This window comes from Coloeus monedula (assembly GCF_965178545.1).
Source record: "Coloeus monedula genome assembly, chromosome: 30".
NCBI lineage: Eukaryota > Metazoa > Chordata > Aves > Passeriformes > Corvidae > Coloeus > Coloeus monedula.
Window position 1 is genome coordinate 2,422,961 of NC_138810.1, and position 16,850 is coordinate 2,439,810.

General features: G+C 67.7%; 2 protein-coding genes across 5 annotated transcripts; one reads left to right on the top strand and one right to left on the bottom strand.

Annotated features, from left to right (window-relative positions):
• Positions 1 to 531: 531 nt before the first annotated feature.
• On the top strand, positions 532 to 12,100 carry SMARCC2 (SWI/SNF related BAF chromatin remodeling complex subunit C2). 3 transcript variants are annotated; one of them, XM_082299209.1, is made up of 28 exons: positions 532 to 659; positions 812 to 931; positions 3,078 to 3,163; positions 3,461 to 3,542; positions 3,648 to 3,740; positions 3,837 to 3,906; positions 4,013 to 4,082; positions 4,195 to 4,270; positions 4,363 to 4,494; positions 4,588 to 4,703; positions 4,785 to 4,909; positions 4,993 to 5,052; positions 5,132 to 5,169; positions 5,655 to 5,785; positions 5,883 to 5,954; positions 6,033 to 6,146; positions 7,113 to 7,266; positions 7,381 to 7,473; positions 7,773 to 7,895; positions 7,967 to 8,029; positions 8,112 to 8,370; positions 9,025 to 9,338; positions 9,416 to 9,545; positions 9,623 to 9,789; positions 9,877 to 10,011; positions 10,113 to 10,428; positions 11,312 to 11,701; positions 11,873 to 12,100. In XM_082299209.1, exons 1-28 carry the CDS (start codon positions 549 to 551, stop codon positions 11,947 to 11,949), a joined length of 3,717 nt encoding a protein of 1,238 aa, XP_082155335.1. In that variant the 5' UTR covers positions 532 to 548; the 3' UTR covers positions 11,950 to 12,100. The 3 variants fall into 3 exon arrangements, with proteins under 3 accessions (XP_082155335.1, XP_082155336.1, XP_082155337.1); XM_082299210.1 differs by having other exon boundaries at positions 11,312 to 11,422; XM_082299211.1 differs by lacking the exon at positions 7,381 to 7,473 and having other exon boundaries at positions 7,776 to 7,895.
• Positions 12,101 to 12,475: 375 nt separating this feature from the next.
• MYL6 (myosin light chain 6) lies at positions 12,476 to 16,764 on the bottom strand. Of its 2 annotated transcripts, XM_082299202.1 has the most exons (7): positions 16,700 to 16,764; positions 16,387 to 16,414; positions 14,695 to 14,838; positions 14,441 to 14,614; positions 13,430 to 13,507; positions 13,264 to 13,302; positions 12,476 to 12,790 (listed from the first exon to the last, which is right to left on the bottom strand). In XM_082299202.1, the coding sequence occupies exons 1-6, from the start codon at positions 16,700 to 16,702 to the stop codon at positions 13,274 to 13,276; spliced, it is 456 nt and encodes a 151-aa protein (XP_082155328.1). In that variant the 5' UTR covers positions 16,703 to 16,764; the 3' UTR covers positions 12,476 to 12,790; positions 13,264 to 13,273. The 2 variants fall into 2 exon arrangements, with proteins under 2 accessions (XP_082155328.1, XP_082155327.1); XM_082299201.1 differs by lacking the exon at positions 13,264 to 13,302 and having other exon boundaries at positions 12,480 to 12,790.
• Between the last annotated feature and the right edge of the window lie 86 nt (positions 16,765 to 16,850).

The window sequence follows — 16,850 nt, forward strand, 5'->3', positions numbered from 1 at the left end:
GGGGCCGGGAACAGCGCCCGGGCCCGGGAACAGCGCCGGGGGATGGCGGGGTCGGCGGGAACGGCGGGAGCGGGGCCAGCAGGAGGCGGTGGCGGGCGCGGCGGGACCGGCGGCGGGCGATAGAACGGGGGCGGCGGGGCCGGGAACAGCGACCGGGGCCAGGAACAGCGACCGGGGCCAGGAACAGCGACCGGGGGCAGCGGAGGCGGCGGTGCGGGACCGAGATCGGGACCAGCGACCGGGACGGGGAGCGGCGGGAGCGGCGGAGGCGGCAGTGCGGGAGCGGCACCGCCAGGGGGCGGCGGCGGGGGCGGCGGGAGCGGCAGTGCGGGAACGGGAGAGCACCAAGGGGGGCAGCGGGGCCGTAAGAGCGAGCGGGCCCGGTGCGAGCGGCGGGGCCAGCGGGGCCAGCGCGATCGGGGCCAGCGGCCGGGAGCGGGAACAGCGACCGGAGGCGGCGGCGGCGGCGGGCGCGGCAGTGGCGGCGCGGGGCCGGCAGGGGGCGGCAGTGGCGGGCGGAGGCGGCGGCGCGGCCCGGCCCGCTCAAGATGGCGGTGCGGAAGAAGGACGGCGGCCCCAACGTCAAGTACTACGAGGCCTCGGACACCGTCAGCCAGTTCGACAACGTGCGGCTGTGGCTCGGCAAGAACTACAAGAAGGTAGGTCCGCGGAACCGCGGGGCCGCCGCCGCCGCCGCCCCCCGCCCCCGCCGGGCCCGGCCTGTCACGGCGCCGCCGCCGCCGCCGCCGCCATCGCGCCCCCCCCTCCCCTCAGCGGCCCCGGCGGCCGCGCTGAGCCCCCGGCCCCGCAGTACATCCAGGCCGAGCCCCCCACCAACAAATCGCTGTCGAGCCTGGTGGTGCAGCTGCTGCAGTTCCAGGAGGAGGTGTTCGGGAAGCACGTCAGCAACGCGCCCCTCACCAAGCTGCCGGTGAGAGCCGCGGGGGGACGCGGGGGGACGCGGGGACACAGCGGCCGGGTCCCGGCGGGGCGGGCGGGGGACACGCGGGGACCTGGGCACGAGGCTCAGAGCAGGGACGGTGCCCCAGAGGTGCCGGGATGGACCCTCGTGGCCCTGGGATGGTCTGGGGAAGAGCCCCGAAGAATGGGGGACAAAGCCGTGACTGGGGACAGCATCTCAAAGACGTGGGGACAGCACCCCAAAGAGCAGGGGGTGGCACCCTGATACCCGGGGACAGCACCGGTGAGCTGGGCACATGGCCCTGATGGCCAGGAACAAGGCTCTGAGCGGGGATGATGCCTCAAAGGCGCAGGGATGGCCCTGGGATGGGGTCCTGGAGATCTGGGGAGAAGCCCCAAAGAAGAGGGGACAAAGCCCTGATTGGGGACAGCACCCCAATACCCAGGGGAAGCGTCCCAGTAGCCAGGATGTCTCCTCAATACCCAGGGGACAGGGTCCCGTTGACCAGGGACAAGACCCTGAGCAGGGACAGAGCCCCAAAGGTCCAGGGACAGAGCCCCAGTACCCAGGGACAGAACCCCAGTGACCTGGGGACACGGCCCCGATGACCCTGATGAGCAGGGACAGTGCCCTAAAGGCCCGGGGACAAAGGCCCAGTGACCCACAGGCAGCGCCCCAAAGACCTGGGGACAAAGCTGAGTGGGAAAGGGGCCCCAGAGACCCCAAAAAAGGCCCCAGAGAACAGGGAATAAGGTCTCGAGTGGGAACAGCATCTGAGTAGTCAGGAACAGGACCCCAGTATTTGGGGACAGCGCCCAGCGGCAGAGTCCCAGTGAGGCGGGGACAAGGCCTGAGTGGGGACAGCATCCCAAAGACGCAGGACCAGCACCCCAAACCTTGGGGCAGAGCCCCGGTGAAAAGGGGACAAGGACAATGATGACCAGGGACAAGGTCCTGAGCAGGGTCAGTGCCCCAGAGACGGGGGGACAGCCCTGGGGACATGTCCCCAATGTCCCCAAAGACCTGGGGACAAAGCCCCGAGCAGGGACAGCACCCCAATAACGCGGGGACAGCCCCAGTGAGCTGGGGACACGACCCCGAGCAGGGCCAGCACGCAGAGCCTCGGGGCCATGGCCCTGGTGACACCGTTCAGCTTTCGGGTGACTCGGGGACAGCACCTGACCATGGACAGCAGCCAGTGCCAGTGCCCTGGTCAGGGACATCCCCTGCTGCGCTGGGGACAGTGCCGGGGAGCCTGGGACAGCGTCCTGCTGGCAGCTGTCCCCAAGGACCAGGGGCCGGTGTCCCCAGCAGGGCCAGTGCCCGGCCAGGAGCAGTGTCCCAAAAGGGACAGCACCCAACACCAGGGGACACTGCCCCAGGGACAACCCCCAAAGAACCTGGGGACAGTGTCCTCTCCTGGGGACAGAGCCCGAGGAGGTGGCACCTGGGAGAGGGGATGGGACCCTGGCAAGGGGGTGGCACCCAGAGATGGGAATGGCATCCTGGTGGAAGCCACACCTGGGGATGGGGGACACTGCCAAGGGGGGGGCACCCGATGGCGGGATGGCACCCTGAGGTGAGGATGGGACAACTGGACAAGGGGATGTCACCGCAGGGAGGGGATGGCACCCTGGTAAAGAGATGGCACCCAGGCAGGGGGATGTCACTCTGAGGAGGGGATGTCACCCAGGCATGGGGACGTCACCTAAACATGGGGATGTCACCCAGACAAGGGGATGTCACCCAGACAAGGGGATGGTGTCCCAATAAGGGAGTGTCACCCTGACAAGGGGATGGCACTCAGATGTGGGGATGGCACCCTGAGGAGGGGCTGTCACCCAGACAAGGGGTTGTCACCTAAACATGGAGATGTCACTCAGGCATGGGGATGTCACCCTAGCAAGGGGGTGGCAGCCCATGAGGGGGTGTCACCCAGGCATGGAGACCTCACCTAAACATGGGGATGTCACCCTGACAAGGGGATGTCACCTAAACATGGGGATGTCACCCTGACAAGGGGATGGTGTCCCAATAAGGGAGTGTCACCCTGACAAGGGGATGGCACCCAGACACGGGGATGGCACCCTGAGGAGGCGGTGTCACCCCACCAAGGGGGTGTCCCTGTCCCCCTGACCCCCCTCTCCCGTTGCAGATCAAATGCTTCCTGGATTTCAAGGCGGGGGGAGCCCTGTGCCACATCCTGGCAGCCGCCTATAAATTCAAGAGCGACCAAGGATGGTGAGCACCCACCTGCACCCATCGGAGTGGGGGTTCTGGGGGGTTCTGGGGGGGTGGGGCAGGGGTGGGGGTCCCCTCCATGGGAACACTCCGGGGTGGCCTGGGGGTGCCCAAGGTGGGGTGGTTGTGGGGCTGTCACCTCCAGAGCAAACAGGCGCTGGGACGTGTCCCCCTGTGTCACCACAGACCCTGATGGGGTCCAGGCTCCCCCCCCCCATCCCCTCCCCAAATTTCGGGGTGCTGACGAGGAGACCTGAGCTGTGGCTTTCATGAGAGTCGCTCTTTTCTTCCAATAAGGCGGCGTTTCGATTTCCAGAATCCCTCGCGCATGGACCGCAACGTGGAGATGTTCATGACCATCGAGAAATCCCTGGTGCAGGTACGACCCCACAGCCCTGACCCCCCTCCCTCCCCCTCCCCGGGACTCCCCTGTGTCCCCCCCCCATCCCACCCCAGCTCACAGCTCCGCTCTCCCCTTCCCCAGAACAACTGCCTGGCTCGGCCCAACATCTTCCTGCACCAGGAGATCGAGCCCAAACTGCTGGGGAAGCTCAAGGACATCGTTAAGAGGCACCAGGTGGGTGGCAGTGCCAGGCTTGGAGGGGGCACGGCGTGGCAGGGGTTGGCTCATCCCGATATTTATCCCTGGATCCATCCCCCGTGGCTGTCGCAGGGCACCGTGACCGAGGACAAGAGCAACGCATCCCACATCGTCTGCCCCGTGCCCGGGAACCTGGAGGAAGGTGGGTGCTGGAGGGGGTGGGGGGGGGGGGTTTGGGGGGGTCCTGGGGGGCTCCTGGGGGCCCCGAGGATCCTGAGGATCCGTGCTCAGCTCCGTGTGTCCCGCAGAGGAGTGGGTCCGGCCCGTCATGAAGCGCGACAAGCAGGTGCTGCTGCACTGGGGGTACTACCCCGACAGGTGAGGGGGGCATGAAGATTTCGGGACCCCCCACCCTCCATACCCACCACCACCACCACCACCACCCCCTAAATCGCTGCGGGTGCCACTCTGACCCTGTCCTCCACCCCAGCTACGACACCTGGATCCCGGCCAGCGAGATCGAGGCGTCCGTGGAGGATCCCCCAACGCCCGAGAAGCCCCGGAAGGTACCGGGAGGGGACCCCCAGGCTTTTGGGGGGGCAGCTGGAGCCCCCAGCCTCCCTCCCTGGCCTGACACCTCCACCTCACTGCCCGGCAGGTCCATGCCAAGTGGATCCTGGACACGGACACCTTCAACGAGTGGATGAACGAGGAGGACTATGAGGTGACGGACGAGAAGAGCCCCGTCACCCGCAGGAAGAAAATCTCGGCCAAGACGCTGACGGACGAGGTCAGAGCAGGCTCGGAGCCCCTCGTGGTGGGGGGTTCTGGGGGTCTCGCCCTGCTCAGCTGGGTGCCCACGGTGCCCCCCTTCCCCCCCCAGGTGAACAGCCCTGACTCGGACCGGCGGGACAAGAAGGGGGGCAACTACAAGAAGAGGAAGCGCTCGCCCTCACCCTCGCCCACCCCTGAGGCCAAGAAGAAGAACGCCAAGAAGGGGTGAGCTGGAGGGGTCTGGGGGTGAGGGGGGCTCAGCCTTGGGGGTCAGTGGTGACTGAGGGGGTCTCTCTCCCTTGGCAGACCCTCCACCCCTTACAACAAATCCAAGCGCGGGCACCGCGAGGAGGAGCAGGAGGACCTGACCAAGGACATGGACGAGCCCTCGCCCGTCCCCAACGTGGAGGAGGTCACCCTGCCCAAGACAGGTCAGCGTGGGGGGCAGCAGCCATCACCCTGGGGAGGGGTGGGGGGCGTCCCCGGGGTGCTCAGCGCCGCTGTCCCCCCACAGTCAACACCAAGAAGGACTCGGAGTCGGCGCCCGTCAAGGGGGGCACCATGACAGACCTGGGTGAGTCCGAGGAGCCACGGCAGAGCCGCGGGACCCCCGGGCTGGCAGTGCCCACACCCAGCCCTGTCCTCCCTTGCAGATGAGCAGGAAGACGAGAGCATGGAGACAGCTGGGAAGGTGCGAGCACGGGAGGCGCCTTGCTCGATGGGCACCTCTTTATCCCTCACTGCTTGTCCCTTTTTTGGGCACAAAAAGACCCCTTCCCCTTCCCCTTCCCCTTCCCCTTCCCCTTCCCCTTCCCCTTCCCCTTCCCCTTCCCTTCTCTTCCCTCTTCCCTCTTCCCCTTCCCTCTTCCCTCTTCCTCTTCCCTCTTCCCTCTTCCCTCTTCCCTCTTCCCTCTTCCCCTTCCCTTCCCTTCCCCTTCCATCCCTTCCCCTTCCCTCTTACCCTTCCCCTTCCCCTTCCCCTTCCCCTTCCCCCTTCCCCTTCCCCTTCCCCTTCCCCTTCCCCTTCCCCTTCCCCTTCCCCTTCCCCTTCCCCTTCCCCCTGGGGTTCCTGGTGCCTTTTCCCCGGGCTGCTGCTCTCACCCTGCTCTGGGTGAGGATGATGAAGGGCGCTGAAGGGTGCTCCCCTTTGCCCACGGGGCACTGCTGTGGGGGCAGGACGAGGAGGAGAACGGCACCGGGAGCAAAGGGGAGCAGGCCAAGAACCCCGAGCTGCACGAGGACAACGTGACGGAGCAGACCCACCACATCATCATCCCCAGCTACGCCGCCTGGTTCGACTACAACAGGTACAGCCAGCGTGGGCACGGGGGGCTCCTGAGCCCTTCATCCCCTGAGGATGAGGAAGCTGCTCCCAGAGCCCTCCCCGAGCGTCTCCTCCCGCAGCGTCCACGCCATCGAGCGCCGCGCCCTGCCCGAGTTCTTCAACGGCAAAAACAAATCCAAGACCCCCGAAATGTGAGGCCAAAGCTCCCCTCCCTCAGCCCTTCCCGGGGCCGTGCCCGGCGCTGAGCCCCTCCCTGTGCCCGCCCACAGATACCTGGCCTACCGTAACTTCATGATCGACACGTACCGGCTGAACCCGCAGGAGTACCTGACCTCCACGGCCTGCCGCCGCAACCTGGCCGGAGACGTCTGTGCCATCATGCGGTGCGTCCGGCCGGGGGCTGCCCACGGGGGGTTGGCACCCCGCTGCTGCCAGGGGTCCGGTGCTGGTGGGGGCTGGTGTGTTGGCAGAGGGTCGGTGTGGCACTTCAGTGCTGCTGGAGGGTCAGTGGGGTACGCTGCTGAGTGGTCAGTTGGCACCGTGGCACTGGTGGGTGTCCAGTGCCGTGGGACAGGGGTGGTCAGTTGGTACTGTGGCAATGGTGGGTGTCCAATAGCAGTGGGATGAAGTGGTCAGTTGGCACCGTGGCACTGCTGGGTGTCCAACACCAGTGGGACAAAGTGGTCAGTTGGCACCGTGGCACTGGTGGGTTTCCAATACCAGTGGGATGAGGTGGTCAGTTGGCACCGTGGGTGTCCAATACCAGTGGGATGAAGCAGTCAGTTGGCACCGTTGCACTGGTGGGTGTCCAGTACCAGTGGGACGAAGTGGCCAGTTGGCACCGTGGCACTGGTGGGTGTCCAGTGCCGTGGGACAGGGGTGGTCAGTTGGTACTGTGGCAATGGTGGGTGTCCAGTGCCGTGGGACAGGGGTGGTCAGTTGGTACTGTGGCACTGCTGGGTGTCCAACACCAGTGGGATGAAGTGGTCAGTTGGCACCATGGCACTGGTGGGTTTCCAATACCAGTGAGATGAGGCAGTCGTCACCGTGGCACTGGTGGGTTTCCAATACCAGTGGGATGAGGTGGTCAGTTGGCACCGTGGGTTTCCAATACCAGTGGGATGAGGTGACCAGTTGGCACCGTGGCACTGGTGGGTGTCCAGTGCCGTGGGACAGGGGTGCTCAGTTGTCACCGTGGCACTGCTGGGTGTCCAACACCAGTGGGACAAAGTGGTCAGTTGGCACTGTGGCACTGGTGGGTGTCCAGTACCGTTGGCACAGGGGTGCTCAGTGCCACACCCCGCTGCCCAGGGCCGCGTCCGGCGGGCTCTGACCCCGTCCCTCCACAGGGTCCACGCCTTCCTGGAGCAGTGGGGCCTCATCAACTACCAGGTGGACGCCGAGAGCCGGCCCACGCCCATGGGCCCCCCGCCCACCTCACACTTCCACGTGCTGGCCGACACGCCCTCGGGGCTGGTGCCCCTGCAGCCCAAGACGCCCCAGGTGGGTGCCGGGGGCCCAACCGCGACCCCCCCCTGCCGCCCCCCGGTCCCCGCGGGGGCCGGGCGCGGGGTGGGGCGGGGGGTGGGGGATGCACAGCTTCGATCCGTGCCTCAGGGCCGGCAGAGCGACGGCGACGCCAAGACGGGCCGCAAGAGCAAAGAGATGGAGGAGCTGGTCAGCGAGACGGTGAAGGGCAAGCCGGAGCTGGTAGGCGGCTCCTTGGGGGTCCGTGCCCCCCGCCGCTGGCCGAGGAAGGCTCCTTCCCTCCTCCCCCTCGCATGCCGCCCTGCCCCGGGGAGCAGGGACGCGGGGGGGACACCGTGAGGGGGACACCGTGACACGAAGGCTTCTCCGGGATGGATGGATGGATGGATGGATGGATGGATGGATGGATGGATGGATGGATGGATGGAGGGAAGGATGGATGGATGGATGGATGGAGGGAGTGACCACCCCGATGTCCAGCCCTGCAGCCCCGGCCCAGCGTGTCCCCTCTCCCCCCGCAGCAGCCGACCTCGGCCTCGCAGCAGATGCTGAACTTCCCGGACAAGGGCAAGGAGAAGCCGGCGGACATGCAGAACTTTGGCCTCCGCACCGACATGTACACCAAGAAGAACGTCCCCTCCAAGGTGGGCACCATCCCCCTGGCCCGGCCCCGGCCCCTCGCCCGCTGCCCCTCACCCCCGATTTCTCCCCGCAGAGCAAAGCCGCCGCCAGCGCCACGCGGGAGTGGACGGAGCAGGAGACGCTGCTGCTGCTGGAGGTGCGTGGAGGCCTGAGCGGATGTGGGGCCAGGGATGTGGGGACAGGGGGACAGAGCTGACCCCGCTGACCCCGCCCTGCAGGCCCTGGAGATGTACAAGGACGACTGGAACAAGGTGTCGGAGCACGTGGGCAGCCGGACGCAGGACGAGTGCATCCTGCACTTCCTGCGGCTGCCCATCGAGGATCCCTACCTGGAGGACTCGGAGGCGTCGCTGGGGCCCCTGGCCTACCAGCCCATCCCCTTCAGCCAGTCGGGCAACCCCGTCATGAGCACCGTGGCCTTCCTGGCCTCTGTGGTGGATCCGCGCGTGGCCTCGGCCGCAGCCAAGTCGGCTCTGGGTGAGGCGGAGGGGGATGGAGGGGTCTAGGGGGACAGGGGGTGTGGGGAGAGGGACAGGGATCACAGGGAGAGGGCTGAGTCCTATAGGGACAGAGATCACAGGGAGGGCTGAGTCCTATAGGGAGAGGGACAGGGATCACAGGGAGAAGGAGGAGTCCTATAGGGACAGGGACAGGGATCTCGGGAAGAGGGAGGAGTCCTATAGGGAGAGGGATCACAGGGATCTCGGGGAGAGGGAGGGGTCCTATAGGGACAGGGATCACCGGGAGAGGGAGGATTCCTATAGGGGGAGGGACAGGGATCACAGGGAGAGGGAGGAGTCCTATAGGGACAGGGATCACAGGGAGAGGGAGGATTCCTATAGGATGTCCTACAGGGAAATGGGATGAGTCTGATGAGGAGATGGGATGAGGAACATGGGGGAAACGACCAAGTCCTGTGGAGATTCCTCTGGGGACATGGGATGACTCCCAGGGAGATGGGATGAGCCCTCCAGAACATTCCATAGCCAGCCAGTCCTGTGGAGAGCCAGGACGAGCCCGGAGGGGCCGGGATGAGCCCCCCACGGGATGTGCGGGGCTGGGGGATATGGAGTTGGCTCCGAGGGGCTCTGGGATCGCTCTGGGGGTCCCACTGAGGAATTCTGCCCGCAGAGGAATTCTCCAAGATGAAGGAGGAGGTGCCCACGGCGCTGGTGGAGGCCCACGTGCGCAAGGTGGAGGAGGCGGCCAAGGTGACGGGCAAGGCCGACCCCGCCTTCGGGCTGGAGAGCAGCGGCATCGCCGGCACCACCTCGGACGAGCCCGAACGCATCGGTCAGCGGGGCTCGGGGGCCAGGCAGGGGCTCACGGGGTCCTGGGTGGGGCTGGCATTGGGGTCTGAACCCGGCTTTGTGTCCCCAGAGGAGAGCGGGGCCGAGGAGGCGCGGGCAGAGGCGCAGCCGGCTGAGGAGAAGAAGGAGGCAAAGGTAACGGGGGTCTGGGGAGGGGTCTGGGGGGCAAACGGGGCAGGATTTGGGTGCCCACGGAGCCGGTCCCTCCCCAGGAGCCCAGGGATGGCACTGCCGAGGAGGAGGCCAAGGAGAAACCCGGGGAAATGCCCAAGAAGGAGGAGGAGAAGGGGAAGGAGGCGGAGGGCGAGAAGGAGCCCGATAAGGGTGACGGTGACGGCGCAGGTGAGCGGGGACCCGGCGTGGCTGGGGGGACACTGAACCCCCCCAGGCATGGCTGACACGGCCCCACATGGCCACAGGGGAGCCCGAGAAGGAGAAGGAGGTGAAGGAAGGGCCTGACGAGGCACCCAAGGAGCCCCCGGAGCCTGAGGCCGAGCGCAAGGCCAAGGTGGAGCGGGACATCGGCGAGGGGAACCTGTCCACGGCCGCCGCCGCCGCGCTGGCCGCCGCTGCCGTGAAGGCCAAGGTGAGGCCTGGGGGTCTGGGCTGGGGTTTGGGCAGGGAGGGGAACACCCCAAGTGCCAGCTCTGACCCCCCCATTGTCCCCTCGCAGCACCTGGCAGCCGTAGAGGAGCGGAAGATCAAATCCCTGGTGGCGCTGCTGGTGGAGACGCAGATGAAGAAGCTGGAGATCAAACTGCGGCACTTCGAGGAGCTGGAGACCATCATGGACCGCGAGCGCGAGGCCGTGAGTGCCCGGGGATGGTGGCAGCTGTTTGTCCCCTGCCCCACACCCCCCTTTCCCTACCCAGCTGACCCCTCCTGGTGTCCCCCCCCCGCCTCCTCCAGCTGGAATACCAGCGGCAGCAGCTGCTGGCCGACCGCCAGGCGTTCCACATGGAGCAGCTCAAGTACGCGGAGATGCGCGCCCGGCAGCAGCACTTCCAGCACCTGCAGCAGCAGCAGCAGCAGCAGCAGCCCCCGCTGCCCCCGGGGGCACAGCCCCTGCCCGCCGCCGGTGCCCCCCTGGCCCCCGCCGCCCACCCGCTGGCCGCGCCGCCCGCCCCCGCCATGGTGGGCCCCGCCGAGCCCGTGGGGCAGCCCCTGCCCGGGGCACCCCCGCCGCAGCCGCCGCCGCCCCCGGGAGCCCCGGCTGTCCCGCACGGTCAGTCGGGGGCTCGAGGGCTTGGAGGGGGGGACAAGGTGGGGGGGGGGGGGGTCTGGCAGTGTCCCCGCGGTGCTGAGGAGTCGCAGGGTGTGGTTCCCCACAGTCCCGGCCCCAAGGGGGTTTTGGGGAGTAGGGTCCCCTCAAATCGTCCCGTCCTGATGCTGAGGGTTTGGGGGGTGGGGGTCTCACTGATGCTCTCCCTGCTGCCAAGGGCTGGGGGAGTGGCTGGGGGGGGTCACTGGAGGGGTCTCGTCACTGACACCCCCTCCCCGCAGGCTCAGTGCTGAGGGGGTTTGGGTGGGGGTCTCGCCTGCTGGGTTTCAGCCCTGGCGCTGAGGGGTGGGTGGAGGAGGGTGGGGGTCCCAGGCGTGTTCTCTGCCTCTCTCCCCGCACCCCAGCACCAAGGGGTAGGGTGGGTGAGTGGGTGGGGGTCTCACAGCGGGGTCTGCCACTGTTGCTCTCCCTGATGCTCAGGGTTGAGGGCGGGGGGTCTCAGGGGTGCTCTCCCCCTCTCTCCCCAGCCCCACTCTGAGGGGTGGGTGAGTGGGTGGGGGTCTCAGGGGTGCTCTCCGCCTCTCCCCAGCCCCACTCTGAGGGGTGGGTGAGTGGGTGGGGGTCTCAGGGGTGCTCTCCCCCCAGCCCCAGCATTGAGTGGTGGGTGAGTGGGTGGGGGTCTCACGGGTGGTCTCTGACACTCCCTGCAGCCCCCCCATCGAGCAGTAGCTGCATAAGGGTGGGGGTCTCCCAGTTGCTCTCCCCCACATCCCCAGCTCTGAGCCCTGGGTGCCCGGATAAGGCTTTGGGGTGCCCGGATAAGGCTTTGGGATGGCAGCAGCGGGGTCAGGGTCTCACCACCACTCTCTCCCCCTCTTCCCCGCAGCCCCGGCGCCGTTCCCCGGGCAGCAGCCGCCACCGTCCCAGAGCCTGGCGGGGACCCTCGGCGGCGGCAGCAGCGGCAGCAGCAGCAGCAGCGGCCACCCCGCCGTGCCCGGTAATGCCCCCGCGGCCCTGCCCTTCGGCTTGCCCGCGCCCGCCCTGGCCCCGAGCATGGCTAACCCCCCGTGCGAGCCCTTCCCCGCTAACCCGGCCCCCCTCCCGCTGCATGGGGCCCTGGCCAGCAGCATGCCGGGGGTGGGGGGGCTGCCCCCCAACTCCCACCCAGCCGGCCTGGCCCTGCCGCCGCTGGCGGGGGGCTCGGCCGCCGCGCACAGCCCCGCCATCGTGGCCGCCGTGCAGGGAAGCCTCCTTCCCAACCCCGGCCTCCTCGCAGGTGAGAAATTTTGGGCGCGACGCGTGGAGATGGGGGGAGGATGGGGGTGGACAGGGAGGGGGAAAGGGGGGGGGGTCAGCGCTCGCCTGTGCCCCCACACACCCCCCCCCACCGCAGCCCCACGTGTGACCCCGTTTCTCCCCCTCTCTTTGTTGTGTTCTCTCCGCACAGATCAAGGTCCCCCCCTGCAGCCGGACCCCATCGCGCCCACCCCCAGCACGGCCACCCCCGTGCCCCCCACGCAGTGAGCCCCGGATGCCGCAGCCCCCCCCAGACCGGCCCCTCCCGCCCCCAAAAAGGCGCCTCAAAGGACCCTTTCCCTCCTCCTCCTCCTCCTCTTCCTCCCAACATCACCTCAACCCCTCCTCCCTCCCTTCCTCCACCCCCAGCTTTGGTATTTTTTTATGATTGTCCCGGATTTTATTTAAGTGTTGGTCTCCCGGGGGGGGCCGGGCCCCTGCTCCCCCCGGTTATTTATGAGACAGCTCCGATCCCACCTGGCACATGGGCATTTCCCCCTCCTCCCTCTCCAAAAAAACCCCCCTCGACCCCCCCCCAATCCCCTTCCTCCTCCCAGCTCCTTCTCCTCATCCCCTTTTTTGGTTTTGTTTTGGTTTTGTTTGGTTTTTTTTGTTTTTTCTGTTCGTTTCTTTTTTTAAAAAACCAATAAAAATTAAATTCCAAGTCCCCGGGGCGGGAAGAAGCAGCCTGGTGGTGCTGGGTCTGTCTGGAGGGGGGGGAACACACAGTGACCGTCCTGAAACTTTATTTGATGCTGTGGAGCAATAATTTAGCCGGTGGGGCTGAGGGGGGGGGGGAAGGGGAGGGGTTATGGGGGCGTTGGGGACATCGGGGGATGTGGTGGCGGTGCCAGGAAAATGAGGGAAAAGGCACAAAATCGAGTGAGGAGGGGACACAGGATGGGGAGGGGGACACGGGGGGGGGACACAGGGTGGGGCGGGGACACAGAATGAGGAGGGGGGGACACAGGATGATGGGGGGGACATTGGGGGGGACACAGGGTGAGGAGGGGGGACACAGAGTGATGGGGGGGGGGTCTTCAGCCGCTCAGCACCATCCGGACCAGCTCTGTGAAGAGAAGAAAGAGGAGGAGGGGGTGAGGAAGGCTCTGCCAGCGCCCCCCCCCCCTCAAAACCCCGAATCCCGGAGAGAGGCAGGAAAACCAAAGTCAAAACGGCTGAAGAGCGCAGGGAGGACCCGGCAGCCCCGCGGGCGGGCAGGGGGCTCCTGCAGCCCCCCACCCCCAAAACCAGCCCCGGCACGCAGGGGGGGGCTCCATGCAGAAGGGCATGCGGGGGTTTGGGGGGCACAGGGGGGGCAGGGGGGGCTGCACCAGGGTTGAGAGCGCAAACCAGGACCAGGGAAGCCTTTTTTTTTTTTTTTTCTCTTTTTTTTTTTTTTTTTTTTTTAATAAAAAAAAAAAAGACACCAAGATGGGAGGGAAAAAAAAAAAAGGAAGGAAATTATTAAAAAAAAAAAAAACAAAACACAAAAAAAAACCAACTGGAAGTAACTGAGGAGGGGGCGGGGGGAGGCGTTACCCCTGCGGCGTCACCCTGACAAGATGTGTCGCACAAAGGCTGGGGGGAAGGAACGAGACGTGATGGTCAGGGAGGGAACGGGGCCGCGGGTGACCCCCCCCCCCACACAACAACCCCGGGACCCCCGACACCCCTGGGACCCCCCCCCGGGACCCCCAGCCCTCACCTTCGTAGTTGATGCAGCCGTTGCTGTCCTCGTGCCCAGCCACGAGCTGCTCCACCTCCTCCTCCGTCATCTTCTCACCTGCGGGACATCGGTGTCACCCTGCGGCTGCGGCGGGGACACGCCGGGGGTGCTGGCTGGGGGGGGCTGCTTGGGCTTTGGGGCTCCTCAAAGCCCCCCCATTAGTGCCACCAGGACCCCCATGTGGCCCCCTCTGGGACCCCTGGGGCACCAGATCCTTGTGTTGGCACCGTCAGGACCCTCAGGGCACTGGGACCCCCTCCCCGCCATCAGCAGAGGCACCTCCAGGACCCCGAGACCCCCCTGTGTCAGCAGCACTGAGACCCCCCAGAACATCTGGACCCCCTGTCAGTGCCTCCAGGACCACCAGGACACTGGGACCCTCTTGTTCCTGTGCCTCCAGGACCCCCATCTCAGCACCCTGAGACCCCCATGGGCACCTCCAGGACCCCCAGGGCACCGAGACCCCCCCCCTGTCAGCACCTCTGGGTTCCCCAATGCACCAGGACCCTCCTGTTCCTGTACCTCCAGGACCCCCATCTCAGCACCCCTGAGACCCCCAGGGCACCGAGACCCCCCTGTCAGCACCTCCAGGACCACCAGGACACCGGGACCCTCTTGTTCCTGTGCCTTCAGGACCCCCATCTCAGCACCCCTGAGACCCCCGTGGGCACCTCCAGGACCCCCAGGGCACCTCCAGGACTCCCAGGGCACCGAGACCCCCCTGTCAGCACCTCCAGGACCACCAGGACACCGGGACCCTCCTGTTCCTGTACCTCCAGGACCCCCATCTCAGCACCCTGAGACCCCCAACCCACTGGGACCCCCTGCCAATGCTGCACCCCCATAACCCTACACCTCAGGGACCCCACATCCCGCATCTCAGGGCCTCCCATTCCCAAACCCCTCCAGACCCCCCTCTCCTTTCCCAGCCGGATCCCGTTTCCCTGGTGGAAACCCCATGGATCTGGGGGGGCTCGGCAGGGGGCTCACCCAGGGTGACGAGGACGTGGCGGATCTCGGCCCCCATGACGGTGCCGTTGCCCTCCTTGTCGAAGACCCTCAGCCCCTCCACGTAGTCCTCGAAGCACCCCTGGTCCTTGTTCTTGGCGATCGTCTGCATCATGGGCAGGAACTGCTCGAAGCTCAGCGTCTTCACGTTCATCTCTGCGAGACACGGGCGTGGGTGGGGGTCCTGGGGGGTCCTGAAGGGGGGTGGGAAGGGGAGGGGGTTCCCCCCCACTCACCATCGCTCTTGGGGTTGCCCAGCACCTTCATGACCTCGGCGTTGGTGGGGTTCTGGCCCAGCGCCCGCATCACGTCCCCGCATTGGCTGTACAGGATCTTCCCGTCGCCCGTGCGGTCGAAGAGCTGGAACGCCTCCTTGAACTCTGCCAGAGCCCCCCCGGGTCAGTGTGGGGTCACAGGGACACCGGGACCCCCCCCCCCGGGTCAGTGCAGGGTCACAGGGGCACTGGGACCCCCCCTGGGTCAGTGCAGGGTCACAGGGGCACTGGGAGCCCCCCTGGGTCAGTGTGGGGTCATAGGGGCACTGAGACCACCAGGATCCCCCAGGTCATCACAGGGCCATAGGGGCACCAGGAACCCCCCTCGGGTCAGTGCCGGGGCCACTGGACCACTGGGAGCACCCCCTGGGTCAGTGTGGGGTCATAGGGGCACCGAGACCCTCCCTGGGTCAGTGTGGGACCACTGGGACCTTCCCTGGGTCAGTGCTGGGACCACCAGGGCACGGGGACACCCCCCTGGGTCAGTGTGGGGTCACAGGGGCACCGGGACCCCCCCGGGTCAGCGTGGGACCACCAGGGCACCGGGACCACCAGGATCCCCCAGGTCATCACAGGGCCATAGGGGCACCGGGAAACCACCCTGGGTCAGTGCGGGACCACCAGGACCCTCCCTGGGCCAGTGCTGGGACCACCAGGGCATGGGGACCATCCCTTGGGTCAGTGTGGGGCCACTGGGCCACCAGGATCACCCCCGGGTCAGCACCGGGGCACAGGGAACCCCCCTCACAGATCAGCGTGGGACCACCGGGACACCGAGACCCTCCCTGTGTCAGCGCCACCGGGACCGCTGGGGTACAGCGGGACCCCCGTCAGCACCGCCAGGACCCCCGATGTACCGAGAACCCCGAGTCAGCACTGCCGGGACCCCCCGGGGCACCGGGACCCCCGTGTCTGCTCCTCCGGGACCCCCGACACACCGGGACCCCCGCCGGCCCTCCCACCCCGCTGCAGCCCCGGCACCCAACACCTCGGGGACCCCACAGCCGCATCCCCGGGACCCCGCAACTCGGACCCCTCCAGACCCCAGCCCCTCCTCCGGCCCCGGGTCGGGTTTCGCTCCCCGGCGGGATCCGGTTTCCCGGTGGGATCCGGTTTCCCGGCGGGATCCGGTTTCCCGGTGGAACCCGACGCCGGCAGGGATGCAGGTAGGGCCCCCGCCCTCGGGGATGCTGCCCGCGCCCGGCGGATCCCGGGGCAGCGGGAGGAGCCCGGAAGGTCCCGAAGAACCGGGAGGAGCCCGGCGGGTCCCGGGGAACCGGGAGCGCTCAGGAATCCGGCGGCCCCGCCCCGCAGGAATGCGCGGCCGGCGCGCGCCATGCCCATAAAAGGGCAAATTGCGCAGGAGGGGCCCGAACCCCCCCGGTCCCGGTTCCTGTCCCGGTTCCTGTCCCGGTCCTGAACCCGGTTCCGCACCCCCGATCCTGCACACCCCCGGCCCCGCACCCCCCCCATCCCCCGGTACGAACGGCCGCGCCCGGGCCGGACTTTGCCCCGGGAAAGGCCCCGCCCGGGCCGCGCAGGAAGCGCCGGGGGCGGCGGGGCAGGGCCGGGAGGGGTCCCTTCGCCGTGCCCCGAGCTTGGGGGGCTCCGGTCCCTGTACCCGGTGCCCGATGTCCGGTGCCGGTCACTCACCTGCGGTCTGCTCCTCCGAGAAGTCGCACTGCGGGGAGAGCGCGGCGGTCAGCGGGCACCGGCGGCGGCACCGGCGGCGGCATCCCCGGGGGATGGAGCGGCCTCCCGCGCTCGGTGTCCGCCCGGTGCCCCCGGTACCCCCCGCCCCATCCCCGCCCCAACCTCCCCTCGGTGCGACCCCCGCCCCGACCCGCCCGCGCCGCCCCGCCCGCGCATCCCCCGCCCCGCCCGCGGGTCCCGGTGCCGGTGGCCGTTCCCGGTGGCCGTTCCCGGTGCCCGCCCCCGGTGCCGATGCCCGGTGCCCCGTGCCCACCATGGCGGCGGCCGCTCCCGTCCGTTCCTGCGCGCTCGGGCGTCACCGCGCGGCTGCGTCAGCGCGGTAATGAGGGTGTTAATTATTCATGAGGGGCGGGGCTGGGGGGACCACGCCCCTTTCCCGCGGGGGATGTTTTAGCTATAGATGG